The sequence below is a fragment of the Rattus norvegicus genome, chromosome 7, assembly GCF_036323735.1.
Source record: "Rattus norvegicus strain BN/NHsdMcwi chromosome 7, GRCr8, whole genome shotgun sequence".
Lineage (NCBI taxonomy): Eukaryota > Metazoa > Chordata > Mammalia > Rodentia > Muridae > Rattus > Rattus norvegicus.
The window spans coordinates 1,114,012-1,131,047 of NC_086025.1; the positions used below are offsets into that span (position 1 = coordinate 1,114,012).

The 17,036-nt window shown below is 43.8% G+C and overlaps 1 protein-coding gene across 12 annotated transcripts in view; it reads left to right on the plus strand.

The window, feature by feature from the left end:
• Baz2a (bromodomain adjacent to zinc finger domain, 2A) overlaps positions 1 to 17,036 on the plus strand; it is a 38,131-nt gene that overhangs the window by 6,635 nt on the left and 14,460 nt on the right. For 11 of the 12 annotated variants that reach the window (XM_039078958.2, XM_063263394.1, XM_039078959.2 and 8 more), the window contains 6 exons: positions 9,777 to 9,914; positions 11,804 to 12,397; positions 13,761 to 13,946; positions 14,629 to 14,847; positions 15,386 to 15,835; positions 16,116 to 16,176. In XM_039078958.2, coding sequence (XP_038934886.1) covers positions 9,777 to 9,914; positions 11,804 to 12,397; positions 13,761 to 13,946; positions 14,629 to 14,847; positions 15,386 to 15,835; positions 16,116 to 16,176 — 1,648 coding nt within the window. Of the gene's footprint in view, positions 1 to 9,776; positions 9,915 to 11,803; positions 12,398 to 13,760; positions 13,947 to 14,628; positions 14,848 to 15,385; positions 15,836 to 16,115; positions 16,177 to 17,036 lie in introns of those variants that run through there. The other variant, XM_039078968.2, reaches the window with a different exon arrangement.

Sequence of the window (17,036 nt, forward strand, 5' to 3'; positions counted from 1 at the left end):
CTGATCTTGGTCCTCCTTTTGTACACTGTCTCTTCTGGACCCCATTCCTGCCCCAAGTTAAAGATCATGGAGAATCAAAGTGAGTTATCACGAGCAGTGATCACCATTCCGAACAAGCAGTGCAGATTCGGTGTAGAAAGCTGCCATGAGTACTTGAGATTTTTTTTTTTTTTTTCCTTTTCGGAGCTGGGGACCGAACCCAGGGCCTTGCGCGTACTAGGCAAGCGCTCTACCACTGAGCTAAATCCCCAACCCAGTACTTGAGATCTTAATGGAATTAATTAAAGTGGCTTTCTTGATCCTTCTTAATGTTTTGAAGCATGCCAGTTTTCTTTATTGCAGAACATCTGAGCTAATAAGTTTGTGGAGAGAAGGGTACTTCTGAGATATGGAAAGAAGAGGAAGATGTGAGCTTATGCTTTGTATATAGGGGTGGGGAGTGATTATTACTAATGACAGTGTTAAGCTTGTTCCTCAGTGGTGATCACTCTAGCCTAGTCCTGCAGGGAAACCTATTCATTGACTTGGGTTCCTGGAAGTTTTATCTTTTATAGAACTAATTAGGGGAATTTGCTATCGTGACTTAACTTTAGTCAATAAAAGACCCTTTTGGGGTTTTTTTTTTTGTTGTTGTTGTTTTGTTTTATCATTTATGTATATGAGCATACTGTAGCTGTCTTCAGACACCAGAAGAGGGCATTGGATCCCATTATTGATGGTTGTGAGCCGCCATGTGGTTGCTGGGGATTGAATTTAGGACTTTGAGCAGTGTAGCCAGTGCTCTTAACTGCTGAGCCATTTCTCCAGTCCCTAAAAGAACATTTCTTGGAAGTGTGGGTTTTTTCCTCTCTGACCACATTTTGTTTTTCCTTTAAATGTTTTGTTGTTGTTGATCTACTCTTATGTGTATGGGTCTTTTGCCTGCATGTATGCCTGGCATCACCGGTGTGCCTGGAGCCCCAGTAGAGACCTGATGCAGGCTTTGGATGGCTGGAATTGGGGTTACGAAATAGTTGTGAGCTGTCGTGTGAGTGTGAGGACTGAAATCCTGTACTCTGGAAGAGCAGCTCTTAACTGAGGAGCCATTTCTCCATCCCAAAATAATGTGTTTTTGTTATTTTTTTCCCCACCCCGTTTTTGTTATTTTTAGTTGTTGGTCTGCGAGGGCTGGAGAGGTTGCTCAGCAAATGAGAGAGCACTGGCTGCTCTTCCAGAGGCCTGGGGTTCAATCCTCAGCTACCACGTGGCAGCTCACAACTGTCTGCTGTCCTACCTCCCAGTTCTGGGGGATCTGACACCCTCACACGGGCACACATATAGGCAAAACTCCAATGCACATAAAATAAAAATGAACTATCAGAATATTATGGGTGTGTATATGGATATGTGCTTGTGGGTGGGTATGCTCCTGAAGGTCAGAGGGTGCTGAACCAAAGTGGGAGATCTTGTTGTTTTGTTTTTGTTTTTCCAGACAGTTTCTTTGTATAACTCTGGCTGTTCTGGAACGTGCTTTAAAGACCAGATTGACCTCGAACTTATATTTTCCTGCCTCCACCTCCTGAGTGCTGGGATTAAAGGCATGTACCACCATCGATCAGCTGAGATTTTTTTTAATTTTAATTTTTGTTTTGACACAGGGGCTCCCTATATTGCCCTTTGTCCTAGAGATCCACCTACCTCAGCCTCCTGAGTGAGTGCTGGGATTAATATCTATGTCATTGCAACACAGTGACTTGGTTTTTTTTGTACCAGGATCAGGCTGGCCTAGAACTAAGTATTTGAAGTTTATGTTGGCTTTGAACTGGGAGTGATCCTGTCTTCTCCCTCTCAAATGTTGGGATTACAGAACAGACTCCACTACACCTGGTCTAACCAAGAGATTTTTTTTCCCCCTAAAGGATAGAGTGATGACACTGTGTTCTATATCTCTCTGTTTTGTTTTTTGTTTGAATTTCCCTATCCACCACCATCCCTAAGAAAGTGTCTCATTAGGTAGCCCTAGCCAGCTTTGAGTTCTCTATGTAGACCAGGCTGGCCTGAGTTTACAGAGATGTCTCTGCTTCCTACACAGTGGGATTAGGTGTATGCCCCATTCCTGGTTCTATCCCATTTTGTTGTCTCTTGGGTTTGCTTAGGATCAAGAGTGGAAATGCTAAGAATGCCTGAAAACTTGACACCTATCATTGAAATTGTGATTTATTTTTTTCTATCAGAAACTTGTTGACTACATATAAATCCATAAAGATCTAGGATAGGAACAGGCATATGTGATTTTTGTGAAAATGGTATCTTGATAAATAAGATAAATAAGATTGAATCATTGCTCTTTAGTGGGGTGACTGACAATCTGGAAACAGAAACAAGTGTGTCGCATTGCCTCTCTGATGCTGACTGGCGGAGTCTTCCAGTCTGGGCGGTATCAGCTGTATTGTGTGTGTTTGTGCTGGGAATTTAACTCAAGGTCTTTCTCACACATGCTATTCGTTAACTACCATTTTAGTATTTAGAAGGTACATGTATTTGGTGAAGTTATGTTTGTCACAGGGTGTGGGTAGAGATCAGGGAACAACCTTCAGGACTCAGTTCTATCCTACCTTTAACCACTGAGCCTCCTCACCAACCCCACCAATTGATTAACTTCTCTTGTCTTTAGCCTTCAGAAATTGATTTTCTTTGTTAAAAGATATGGAAATAAGAGTTTTGTGTTAAGAACACTCTTTTTTGGTTGTTTTGTTTTGTTTTCCAGGACATGGTTTCTCTGTGTAGCTCTGTCCTGTAACTCTGTAGACCAGGCTGGCCACAGACTCCCCATCTCTGCCTCACAAGCACTGGGATTAAAGGCGTGCACCACCACCTGGTTCACCTTTTTTTGTCTTTTTTTACTTATTTTTGAGACAAGGTCTCTCTGTAGCCTTGGCTGTCCTTGAACTCCCAGAGATCTGCCTCTGGCTCCTCAGCACTGGGATTAAAGAAGTGTGCCACCATCCTAGTCCCAGGCTTCTGCCATCTGTTGTAGCCCTGGCACCATGGTAGTCCTGGAATTCACTCTGCAGACCAGGCTGGCTTCAAGCTCAGAGATCCACTTGCCTGGCTTTCCAAACACTGGTATTAAAGCCTCTATTTGAAAAGAAATATTGGTTTAAGTAGAGTCAGATGGGCTCACCTCAGCTTCTCGTTAGTCTTGAGTACTGGAGTCAGGAGCGGCCATAAGAGAATCAAGCGTCTTCCTGGTGGTAACCTTTTTTTATCCTTCTACTCTCAGAGTGATGTAAAGTTATTAATTAGTGTAGTGAGTGATCTTGTCTGTGATGTGTGAAGTGAGACAGATAGAAAAGTGAGTTTTTATATTTTAGGACATAGAGGGATTTTCTGGACACACCCCCCCCCCCTTATTTCTGCAATAGGGTTTCATGTAAATCACGCTGGCTTTGTTTTTATTTTATTTGTGAGACAGGGTCTTTGTATGTATCCTTGGCTATCCTAAAACTCCATGTAGACCAGGCTGGCCTTGAAAGCAGAGATCTGTTTGCCTCTTAGTGTGTAGAGGGCCTTCGGTTCAGCCCATAGCACTGTAGGAAAGGAGAAATCAAGGGACTTAGGGCCTTTTCCATGCTAGAGCGATAGATTAATTAATATTTGTTCTGTTTGTTTGAGACATGATCTCATTGTGTGAGATCCTGGCTAGCTTAAAACTATGAAACATAGACCAGACTGACTTTCAATTTCACAGAGGCCTACCCAGTTCTGCTGTGATTTAATTCTGGGATTAAAGGCTTGCTCCTCATTACACCCAGCTCAGGCTAGCTTTGAACTCCTGTAGCCCAAGCAGGCAGTCCTGCCTTGGTTTCCTATTTGGTGTTGTTTTGTGTTGCAAGACCTTGTACTTGTACATGGTGGGAAGGGTGAAGTATATTATACACACAACTATTCCTTTGGCAACAAAGTGTAAGAACTATGGCAAAAAGCAGGTTGTGATGATACGGTTTGTGATTCTGTTCTTCTCTCTCTCTCTCTCTCTCTCTCTCTCTCTCTCTCTCTCTCTCTCTCTCTCTCTCTGAATGGTTCTTGTGTAATCCGGACTGGTTTCTGAATAGAGCATGTATCCAAAGATGACCTTGAACTTGGGCTCTTGCCTCTCCCTAAGTGGTGACATTACAGGTACATCCACAGTCTTTCATTAATGGGTATTTAAAATCTCCTCTGTTTTTTGAAGATTCAGTTAAGTTTGTTAGAACATTAAATTTAGAACTAAGTTCATTGACTTTTTTACATTGCCAGTACTTTTCTATTCCTTTGCCTTATTTACAAGGAATAACTAACCAAGTCTGTTGAGGATATGTTTAGTTCACAGCCTTGGGTTTAGTTCACAGCAGTATAAGAAAGAAGTCAAGAGATTTGGGGCCTTTGTTTTCTAATAATATTTTTGGTTTTTCTGAGACAGGTTTTCTCTGTGTAGCCCTGGCTGTTCTGGATCTCACTATGTAAACCAGGCTGGACTTAAATCTGCCTTCCTCTGCTTCCTGAGTGCTGGAATTAAAAGGTGTGTGTCACTACTGGCCAGCTAGTAATTTTTTTTAGGCAGTATCTCACTGTGTAGCCCTGGCTGTCTTAGAACTCTCTAGGACCTGCTTCTGCTATAACTGAGTACTGGGACTAAAGACATGAGCCACCCAAATTTGATCCCTTGAACCCAAGTGAAAATGTCAGGCAGGCATGGTGGTATGTGATTGTGCACCTAGCACTGGGGAGGCAGAACTGAAAGACCCCTAGGGCTCACAGGGCAGCCAGTCTAGCCAAATTGGTACACTCAGATCACGGGGAACCCCACCCCAAAGGAGATGAATGGTTTCTGAAGTCCTCTGATGTACATGTACACTGGCACATACAAGCTCTGGCATCTATACACAGAAAGAAACATATACATGCAGAAGGAAATTGGGGACTGTGGTGGTACATGCACACACAGATAGAGTCAGGCAGACTTCTGAGGCCAACCTGATCTCCATAGTGAGTTCCACTCTTGCCAAGGCTACGTGCTGAGACTCTCTCAAAAAACGAATTAAAAACAAAAATGGGGCTGGAGAGATCTCATGCATGATGCTCTTGAAGAGGACTTGAGTTCAGTTTCCAGCACTCACCTCACAGTAGTCTGTACCTCAGGCTCCAGGGGATAGATGCAACACCTTTTGGATGCTTCAGATACCTCTGTTCACTTGCAGAAAGAAGACATGGGTTCTATTCCCAGCACCTACATGGTGGTTCAAAACCATTCTTAACTTTAGCAGTTGAGGGCATCTGACATCCTCTGCTGACATACATGGGCACCAGACATGGACATGGTACAAGTATACAATTTTATCTCTATGAAAACTGGCCATGAGTGGTGGCACACACCTTTAATCCCAGCACCTAGGATGCAGAGGTAGGTGGATCTCTGTGAGTTCAAGTCCACCCTACTCTACATATGGGCTGGTACCTGACAGCCAGGGCTATATAGAGAGCCTGTCTAGGAAGGAAGGAAGGAAGGAAGGAAGGAAGGAAGGAAGGAAGGAAAACTGAATTTATTTTTCTGAAAAAATAGGAACAAACTTATACTAGTCTTGTAGTGGCAATTACAAAACACTGAGCAACACATTCAGCAGTAAATCATTGGCTCTCTCTCTCTCTACTTCAGTGTTAAATTAAATTCAGGAAAAACATGATGGTGGGACTTGACATCCAGGTGATGGTAGAGAACCTGCCTGGACATGGCAGTTTTCTTTGAGTAGTACTTTCTTACCTTACCTCGGTGTAGAATTTCATCACCTTCCTTCTACCTTACTAAGAGTTCTAGTTTGAAATGGAGGTTAAAGAAAGGATATTTTGAAAGAGATTGAGCCTCAGTCAGAGCATGTTTTAGTTGGTCTGAATCTGAGTTCCAAGAGAAATGTGAGTAGGTTAGATAAGAGGGCGTCCTTTAATATGAATTTGGCACCAGGAGCTCTGATGGAAGAAGATGAGGAGAAGTTTTCAAGGTATGACATTTAAAGATCACTGTCTCCAGTGTCAGGAACTGGGAGTATAGAAAACTTGGAGCTTCCCAAAATGTGTGGGACAGAATGGGAACAACTTCTGTTTCTCAACCTTGGGTCACTTGTATCACTGTTTAAAATGCTGAGAAACGGGGTTGTAGATATTCCTCAATGTCTTGTGCTTACTGCTCTTAAAGAGGACCTGGACTTTTTTTTTTTTTTAATCTTTATTTATTATAAGTACACTAAAGCTGTCTTCAGACACACCAGAAGAAAGCATCAGATCTCTTTACAGATGGTTGTGAACCACCATGTGGTTGCTGGGATTTGAACTCAAGACCTCTAGGAAAAGCAGTCAGTGCTCTTAACCACTGAGCCATCTCTCCAGCCAGAAGACCTGAATTCTATTCCCAGCACCAACCACATGGTGGCTCATAGCTGTCTGTAACTCCAGTTCCAGGGATCTGTCTCCTCTTCTGACCTCTGAGGGCTCCTCCCTGTGTGTGTGTGTGTGTGGGGGGGTGTATTAGGCTTTTTTTTTTAAATGCTGAGAAGCAAGTTGTCAGTATGTGCCTGTAATCCCACTATTATCCAGGGTCTTAATTATGTAGCCCTAGCTTGCCTGGAACTGGCTAGGTAGACCAAGCTGGCCTCAGACTCACAGAGATCCACCTGCTTGTTGTGCCTTCCAAGTGCTGGGACAAAAGGCACTTGCCACCATGCCTGTCGTTTACTTGTATTATATAGTGACATCTGAAACCAGGAGTTAAGTTGTATATATTAAGTCTGGCAACATCATCTCTCTTGTAATATCTCCCATACTATAAGTTTTAAAAAAACATTTGCCTTTTAAAAGCCAGGCTTGGTGGCACACGCCTTTAGTGCCAGCCCTGGGAGGCAGAAGCAGTTGGCTGAACCTCTGGACTTTGAGGTCAGCCTCGTCTACAGAATAAATTCTAGGACATCCAAAGCTACATAGGGAAACCTTGTTTGAAAAAAAATTTTTAATATTTTATATATGCTTTTATATATTATATATGCTTATAAATACATAATAAATACATACATATACAAACAAGATAAACATCCTTTTTTTTTTTTTTTTTTGGTTCTTTTTTTCGGAGCTGGGGACCGAACCCAGGGCCTTGTGCTTCCTAGGTAAGCGCTCTACCACTGAGCTAAATCCCCAGCCCCCTTTTTATTCTTAATAAGAAAAACTAACATGGCTGGGCATTATGGACATACCTTTAATCCCATCACTTAGGGTATGTGGCAGGGGACATCTTTGAATCCTAGGTATTCTGAATTACCAGGGGCTATATAGTGAGAGCCTGTGAAACAAACTAAGCCTAACATTTAATACAAGGGACTTTATATAAATTTTCTTGTTTAACCCTTACAAGCTGTAGAAGTGCTTGATAAAATTTTTTCCAAGTAATTTGTCCAAGGTCAAAGAAGCCAGTGTAGAGCTAAGGTTTGAACATGGAGTCTGTTCTTACGCTCACTGGCTGTACAGCACGTAGCATGTATTTAGGGATAAAATGAGTGACATGGCTGTGGTTCCTGTGACCCTTCAGTTGGGGCAGGTGCCAAATAGCTTGTATTCCTTTTAAATGTCTAATTTCTTTGGCTGTCCACTTGTTAACAGCACTTAGTCTGTAGAGTTAGATATGGATAGGCTCACTAGTTTCCTTGTTTGTTCAACAACAAAACAAAGAACAAATTAAGTGTGACCCATCTTTGAGGGTAAACTATTCCCGGGTGATACATGAATGCCTAAAACTGCAGGCGAGAGGGGAAGTGCAGGTCAAATGGAATTGTTTGCGCTCTTTCCAGGATTTCTGAAGTGAGCTACTACATGTTCCCTTTGCTCTGTGGCTTAAGCTCTGGAAGTAGTCCAGGCTGAAACAAGAATTTAGTTTTGAAACAATAAAGTTTTGTGTGTTTCACTCAAGAGACTCAAGTCTCTTGATAACTACTTTTGGATCCATGTTCTAAAGAGGGGGCTTTCCCTGTAGTGGGACATCCTGGATGACTACAGTCTTTTCATGGGTGCTTACAGATTGAAGCCCGCTCCTTACTTTGCACTTGATCTTAACCAAAGAGCTGAGAGGTGGGTGGGTAGGTGGGTGTGCATGCATATGTGAGTGCGACGCATGTGTAATTAGCCTCTTTCTGTCCTGTGGATTGCAGGGATTGAACTCAGTTCATTAGGCTAGGCTGCCAACATCTTTACCTGCTGAGCATCTTGCCAGCCCTTATTGTAGTTTTAGAATGAAGCTGGGATATTCTATATGAGATATAAATTAGCACAGAAAACTTTTCCTGAATTGGGCTTTGTGGCATGTGCCTGTAATCTCAACACTTAGAAAGCCCAGGTTAGGGGGCTGGAGAGATGGCTCAGTGGTTAAGAGCACTGACTGCTCTTCCAGAGGTCCTGAGTTCAATTCCCAGCAACCGCATGGTGGCTCACAGCCATCTGTAATGAGATTTGATGCCCTCTTCTGGTGTATCTGAAGACAGCTACAGTGTACTTACATATAATAAGTAAATAAGTAAACAGGCAAATAAGTAAATCTTAAAAAAAAAAAAAAGAATTACTATGCCATAATTGCTACACAAGGTTTATATTTTAGACTCAAAAATCATGTTCTGGAGGCTGATGGGATTTTGTAGTAAAGTTTCCTGCTGCCAGGCCTGAGGACTGAGTTCAGTCCCTGGGACATGGTAGAAGGAAAGCCCTGATTTCACCAAATTATCCTCTAACTCATACACACATATCATGGCGTATGTGCCAACACACACACACGTGTGTGTGTGTGTGTGTGTGCATTCATGTAGCATGTGTAGACTGTTCACGCATATACCTAATGGTGCTTAACTTTCAATGTATAGCATATTCATAAAATGTGATTGCTTGCTTTGAATCAGGATCTTACTGTGTACTCAAGGCTGTCCTTGAGCTTTGATCCTCTTGCCTTGCCCTCTTGAGTGCTGGGCTTGTAGGCATGTGCCGGTAGGTCTGACTCACACACACACACACACACACACACACACACACACACACTATCTACCTCTTGGAGATGTTGGCCAATAGATAGTCATATATTTTCATAACCAACTTATTTATCCTTTTAAATGAATAATTAAAATATTATCTAGGTCTGCTTTATCGCCTCAACTTTTGGAACTTGATAAAGCTGTCTGATTGCCCAACATGGTGTGGTGCATGCCTTCCATCCCAGCACTCTTCAGGCAGAGGCAGGCAGATCTGAGTAGAAGGCCAAACCTGGTCTACAGAGTGAGTCCAGGACAGACAGAAACCCTGTCTCGGGGAAAAGAAAAAAAAGGTTTTCAATGTAATTGTTTATGCCCTCCAAAAGTTATTAATATAACCCAAGGACTTTTGGGTTTTTTTTTTTTAATATAAAAACAATCTCTCACATGTTAGGTTAATGTGCACTAGTACATCACAAATGTCTGACAGGTTGGACTTTGCCAATAGTTCTTAGTTCTATTTTCATCCATCTTAGACAGCTCTATCAGAGTTGAGTTCATTTCCACCAAGGGCTTCATTTCATACCGTTCCTAATGCTGGGTTTACAGTTGTGCCCAGGTAAAGGGTGTGTTTTCTTCTCTTTTCAACTTGCATCTTCTCACAGTGCCTACATTGAAGGGTACATGAAGGAGGGAGGCACACAGTCTCTAGGTGATCATATAAGCTTGTTTAACCACAGATATTTTTCCCTTTTCTCCCTCCTATAGAAATGGAGGCAAACGACCATTTTAATTTTACTGGCCTTCCTCCTGCACCAGCTGCCTCAGGACTGAAACCCTCTCCTTCCTCAGGGGAGGGCCTCTACACTAACGGGTCTCCCATGAACTTCCCCCAGCAAGGGAAAAGTAAGTATGGAGGCCACAGACCTGTGAGGGGAATGGGCATCATCAGATCAGGTTGGCAAGAGGAGACTGAAGTCACAACAACTCTTTGTTGGCAGGTAGTGACAGGAATAAATCCATAGTGCTTACTACTATCCAGAGGGAAACCAAGCTTCAGAAAAGGTTTAGGGGCTTAAGGGGATGTATTTATTCCCGTCTTAGATCTAGATTGGAAGAGACATATGAGCTTTTCATCTTAGCTTGCTTTTCTGTTGGTCCTGTTCCTGACTACTGGCAGAAAAGGAGGTACCTGCTGCTTCTGAAGATGAAGGTGGTGGGTCTGTGGCTTGTCTTTAGGAATGAGAAGGATGTTTGGACTGGGATTGAAGAAGGTGGTGAAGGTCCCCATAAACTGTCTTTAGCTTGTGCAGGAGCTGCCTCTCGTCCTTGCACACAGGGGTAGGATGGGCAGGGCCTCCCCAGAAATTCATCATTCCTCATGAAAGTGTTGCTGTTGAGCTTATTTTCTTTTTCTTTTTTTCTTTGGGGGTAGTGACTTTTTCTAGCCCAGGATGTCTTTGAACTGATGACAGTTCTCCTGCTCAGTTCTTTTATCAGTTAACATTCTAAATTTGCCTGATTTCAAATCATTGTGCTTAGAAGTGGAATTCCACATGCTTTCTCCTTCCTTGCAGTCAAGCCGTCTGACTTGTACTTGCTTTCCTCCTGTCATTTATAAGATACTTGCAGATAAGCACAAGCCAGCCCCTCTTTCTCATTGGAATTTCCACACGTTCATACCCACCTACTGCTGTAGGATTCTTCCATATACAGACTCCTGCTTGCAACTTCTTTAGTATCTTAGTCCCTTTTTTTTTTTTTTTAAAGATTTATTCATTTATTATATATAAGTACACTGAGCTGTCTTCAGATACACCAGAAGAGGGCATCGGATCTCTTTACAGATGGTTGTGAGCCACCATGTGGTTGCTGGGAATTGAACTCAGGACCTCTGGAAGAGCAGTCGGGTGCTCTTAACCGCTGAGCCATCTCTCCAGCCCATCTTAGTCCCTTTTATTCATTGTTGTCTTTTGCAAACTCAAAGATAGCTGTTTTTAGAGCTGAATTCTCTCTGCAGCACTGGTCATGCAAAGATTTTTACCTACTGCATATTACCCTCTCGGGCCTATGGTGAGGGGCTAATAACCCCAGCCTTCTGAAATGGAATCTTGTCACTGTGGTGACTGCAAATTCTATTCTTAGCCCAGCACAAAGTGCTGGGTCTGCATGTAGCAGTGAGGTGGAGGCTGTCCCTTCTGGTGGCACTGTAGGGCCAAGTAGGCGCTAATGAAAGAGGTGGGTGGGAACTGGAAAATTCAGTCAGGCCCTCCAAGGAAAGACTTCTCATAAGGAATGAGAGTGGGGAAGAATGCAAGCCATTTGTAGGAAACCTATGCGCAGCTTCATGTAGTAAAAGCAGTAACAGCTGCTGCCACCAGCTCCTGTGGCACACCGACCACAGTCTCAGCAGCACATCGTCCCCTTGAGAGGTAGAAGATAAAGGTGACAGAGGAATCCCCTTGCCTGTACCCTCCACATTGTCAATTTGAAGTTTATTTGATAGTTATATGTATATTCATAGCCAAACCTTTTCTTTTTTTTTTTTTTTTTTTTTTTTTTTTTTTTTTTTTATTGAGTATTTCTTATATACATTTCGAGTGTTATTCCCTTTCCGGTTTCCGGGCAAACATCCCCCTCCCCCCTCCCCTTCCTTATGGGTGTTCCCCTCCCAACCCTCCCCCCATTGCCGCCCTCCCCCCATAGACTAGTTCACTGGGGGTTCAGTCTTAGCAGTACCCAGGGCTTCCCCTTCCACTGGTGCTCTTACTAACCTTTTCTGTTTTTTCTGCCAGGTTTGAATGGGGATGTGAATGTTAATGGCTTATCTACTGTATCTCACACTACTACTTCAGGGATTTTGAACTCTGCTCCCCACTCCTCTAGCACCTCACACCTCCATCACCCTAACGTGGCCTACGACTGTCTTTGGAACTACTCACAGTACCCATCTGCCAATCCTGGCAACAACCTCAAGGACCCACCCCTTCTTTCTCAATACCCTGGGGGGCAATACCCGCTCAACGGTATCCTTGGGGGCAGCCAACAACCTTCATCCCCAAGTCACAACACTAATCTTCGAGCTGGGAGCCAAGAGTTCTGGGCCAATGGTACCCAGAGTCCCGTGGGGCTTAACTTCGATTCACAGGAACTGTATGATTCTTTTCCTGACCAGAATTTTGAGGTGATGCCCAATGGACCCCCAAGTTTTTTCACCTCCCCACAGACTTCTCCAATGCTGGGGTCTAGTATCCAGACCTTTGCACCTTCCCAGGGTGTAAGCAGTGACCTCCATCCTGATGAGGCAGCGGAAAAGGAGCTGACCTCAGTTGTGGCAGAAAATGGCACTGGCTTGGTAGGCAGCCTGGAACTGGAGGAAGAGCAGCCAGGTATAACTGGGTCTGTGAGCTGAGCTGGGTGTGAGAGGGGAAGTGGGGCTGTGGGGACAGTGGCTTTTTGAAGTGAGGAAAACTTGTCTTTCCAGCTCTCTACAGTGGAGGCTGATTTGCATGTTAGTGTTAGCAGAGCCAAATGGCTGGTGTTTCTGTGGTGGCAGCAGCACCAGTTCAAGAGTGGGAGTGCAAATTATTCCAAGCTCATGCAGAGCTGCTGGCCTGGAGAGGGCAGGTGGGCAATGGGCAAGCCTGCAGCAGCCCAGACACACTGCATCAAGAATGGCTTCTTGGGCTGGAGATGTAGCTTAAAGGGTAGGGTGTTTGTGTAGCATGCGGAAATGGGGCCTTGGGTTCTGGCTCGTCAGCCATACTGGCAAATGGTGTATCTCAGCCCTCGGGAGGTAGAAGTAGATGCAGTAGTTGTTGAAGGTCAACCTAAGACACACAAGACCCAGTCTCATGGAAGGGTGGGTGGGTCAGGGTTTCCTCTGAAGTAGATGAAATGGCAACAACATAAACAGAGAGCACTAAGCCATGAAGATATCCTAGCTGGGGCTGGAATAGGTGTCGCTTGAAAGAGTTGCCTGAGCACTTGCTGTAGCCACCTGGTACAGCTAACGTGGGAGCTTCAGTTTTGACTTCACCCATAGTAGTGACTAGCTTATAAACCTGAGAAGAAGATAGTCTGAGTGCATCATTGTTTGTCTATTAAACTCCCTTTCTTTCTTTTTTTTAATCTTTTTCCTTTTTTTTTTTTTTTTTGGTTTATATTAATAATGACAATCTTTTTTGTTTCCCTAAAAGTAGATTAAAAAAAATGTAGTTTGGGGCTGGGGATTTAGCTCAGTGGTAGAGCGCTTACCTAGGAAGCGCAAGGCCCTGGGTTCGGTCCCTAGCTCCAAAAAAAAGAACCAAAAAAAAAAAAAAATGTAGTTTATAATCAATATAAGGGTGGCTACCCTATATTAAAAAAAGAAATAATTTTTCTGTTCCACTTGTTGGGAAAAATAAGTATATGATAGACTCTTGTCTTAGGCCTACTCTTTCTTCCTCTTTGCATGATGTATAATTTGTTTTAGGAATATACCTGGATAGGATCTGTTCCTAGCATATAGCTAGAAATAAAGGTTGATTGAATGAACATCTTGTTTTTAAAGCAAAGTTAGAGTTTATTAAGAGAATGTTTAACAGATTTGAGCACCAATATGGCTGTGGGAGGTCCATTTAGGGAAGAGCAGTCCATACTGTGTGCATATGTGGACTTCATTAAATAGTTGCCTGGACACCTGCTATACACCCAGTATAGCTAAACTGAAGGCTTCAGTTTTGACTTTCGGTCTCTCCTGGGATTGCCTAGAACTAAAGATGTGTGGCTACAATGGTTCTGTCTCCTCTGTGGAGTCTTTGCACCAAGAAGTCTCGGTCCTGGTCCCTGACCCCACAGTGAGCTGTCTGGATGATCCTTCACATCTTCCTGAGCAACTGGAAGACACTCCAATCCTCAGTGAAGACTCCCTCGAGCCCTTTGACTCTCTGGCAGCAGGTGGGCTCTGCAAGGGGCTCCTTGTTGTGCTGACCTGAGCAGAGGGTAACCAACCCGTTACCTGGGAAAATTGGAAAATCAAGGAATGTTTTAAGGAATCTGGGGTGTTGGGCTTATTTGTTGGCAAACCTTTAGTACACCATAGTCTATGCTACTCCCTGGGCCCACTTTACTCAGGCGCATTGGTCCACTTCCCAGGCTTATTCTGTCTTCTAGTTGGCCGTGAGCCCTGGGCTGCAATCATTCACTGAATAGGCTATGACTACCACACAGTGGTGTTATTTGGGTTCTAACTAAATAGAAAACATTTCCCAATTAAATATAAAAACAAGCCTATTTTATGATAAATGTTAGATTTCTATAAGGATCTATGGGGTAGATATCCAGTCAGTATCTTTACCTTCATTTTCACAGTCTCCTGACTTTGCTTTAAGAAGGCTGTATGTTCCCCTAGTTTATATTAATGTATTGAGTGGTAGGGTAGCTGACAAAGCAGGGTTGTGACTTTGACAGGATCCTGAACTTCATAGTGAGTTTCAAGTTAGTCTGAGCTAGAAACCCTTTCTTGCTTGCTTCCCCAATTCATACACTAAAAAAGTAGAAATATTTGGGAGTCTTAGAAAAATATGACTTTCTTCTTTAATGTTCGGCTTTTTTATTTATTTTTTACCCCCATAAACAGAGCCAGTGAGTGAAGGACTTTATAGTATAGATGACACAGAGCTGATGGGTACAGAAGACAAGCTCCCTCTGGAGGACAACCCTGTGATCTCTGCCCTCGATTGCCCTGCTCTCAGTAATGCTAATGCCTTCAGTCTCCTGGCAGAGGACAGCCAAACATCAGCCTCCATTTTTGTCAGTCCTACCTCCCCACCTGTCTTAGGGGAGTCTGTCTTGCAAGGTAAGTAAAGAGAGAGGTAGGACAAATAAAGTTCTCACCTGCAAAAACAGTGAGAGAATGGGTTCCATAATTAAACCCTTAAATGGGAAGTATGGCGGGGTTCCCTGCTGACAAACTGAGATGGTGTCTGGTGGGAATAAAAAAGCCTCGGCCATGGTACTTTGCCCTGTGCAAAACTTGAGAGACTTGGATGTTGTCAAGGAAAAAGGTCAGAGGCCTTTCTGGCTTCAGGAAAGCCAATGGAATAAGGAAAGAGGCAGCACTGCTTTTTTAAAACGTAATTTTGTGTGTATGAGTGTTCATATGTGTATATCTATGTTTCGTGTGCATCTGGTGCCCTTGGAGACCACAAGAAGGAGGCTGTCTCCACACCCATTGGGACTGGCAGTCCAGAAGGTTGTGAGTCACCCACTTGTGTGGGTGCTGCTTTTCTCCCTAAAAGACCTTAAAATAACCATGTTTACCATGGTGCAGGTTTGATTGGATAAATTCGTTTACCTGAGACGTTCTTTTACTTACACTGTCCTTTGCATTATAGATAATAGCTTTGGACTGAACAGTTGCAGTGACTCTGAACAGGAAGAAATGGAGACCCAGTCTTCAAACTTCCAACGTTCCTTGACTGAGCCAGCCCCCGACCAGCCACCTAGTATTCAGCTACATCCAGCAGCCTCACCAACAGCCTCCCCAGTAGCCTCCTTGGCAGCATCTGCAGAAATCTCTCCAGCCGCATCTCCAGTAGCATCCTCGCCTATCCCTCCTGAAGTCTTCCCAGCAGTCTCTCCAGCTTCCTCACCTGCTCTCCCAGCCATCTCTTTGGAAGCTTCTATGGCGGCTCCCGTGACTTCTCCTCCAGGTTCCCCTGAGCCTTCTGCACCCGCTGCCTTGCAGACAGTCTCCACAGCTAGTAAAGATGGTAGCAGTGCCCCTGGAGCTTGTGCTGGTCAGGAAGAGATGGCTGGAGAAGCAGTTGCAGGATCTGGGATTGGTGAGTATCCACACTCTGTCCTACCTGCCTGGTCTCTGCAGAAGCTTATGTCACATATGGCGCCTGACCTTTTCTACTAACCTGTCACTAACTTTTTTTTTTTAATATTTTTGTTTTTTGAGACAGGGTCTCAGTATGTAGCCTTGACTGGCCTGGAACTTGCTATGTAGACCAAGCTGGCCTCCAATTCAAAGAGCTGTGCCTGCCTCTGCCTCCCAAGTGCTCTGTCCAGTAGCTTTGCTTGACTTCTTATCTTGATGCCTCTGGTCTTATTTTCTAGGTGATGTACTGAAGAGACATATTGCTACCCCAGAAGAAGTTCGTCTTCCCCTCCAACATGGGTAAATGCTCTAGATGGCTACACACTTTGACCTCCACAAGCTCAATGAGTGATAGAAAGAAAGGAGCTCCTCTCTCTTCATCTCGGTGGGAGAGGACTGGCCCGGACAGGAACAGACTACAGGACAGCAAGGAGTGTATTGGAGTCACAGGCTGTTGTGGATATTGGAATCTGAGCTCAGGCCTCCTGGAAGAGCATCAAATGCTCCTAACTGCTGGGCTGTCACTCCAGACCAGTTCTCTCTTCTTAGTGTCTGTCTCCCTCACAAGTCTTTGTCCATCTTTTGGCTACTTGGTCTTTATCCTTTTCCAGACTAAGGCCCAAGTATCCAGAAGAGCTAGATAGAACTGTTTCAGTAGAGAAGAAGGCAGCAGTAAAGGGAGGAGGCTTCCTACCAGTGAGCTTAGGTGGTTCTGTGGCATGGATTTCATGTTCTCTGGAGAGTTAAGGTCCAGAGCAGTAACTGTACTTTAGTGACCAACCTAAAGGTTGTTAGAGGCCTAGATTTTCTAGGCTACTTGATGCCACCAAGTCTTAGTACTACTGCAATATTTAAGACAAGGATAAGGCTGAGTTTTATAATATACTGCTCAAAGAGCATAGTTACTGACTAGAACCTAGCCTACTTAGTCATTTCATGGCATCAGCTCCAGGCTTCCTCTTTTTTTTTTTTTTTAATTTATTTATTTATTATATATAAGTACACTGTAGCTGTCTTCAGTCACACCAGAAGAGGGCATCGGATCCCATTACAGATGGTTGTGAGCCACCATGTGGTTGCTGGGATTTGAACTCAGGACCTCTGGAAGAGCAGTCAGAACTCTTAACCGCTGAGCCATTTCTCCAGCCCTCCAGGCTTCC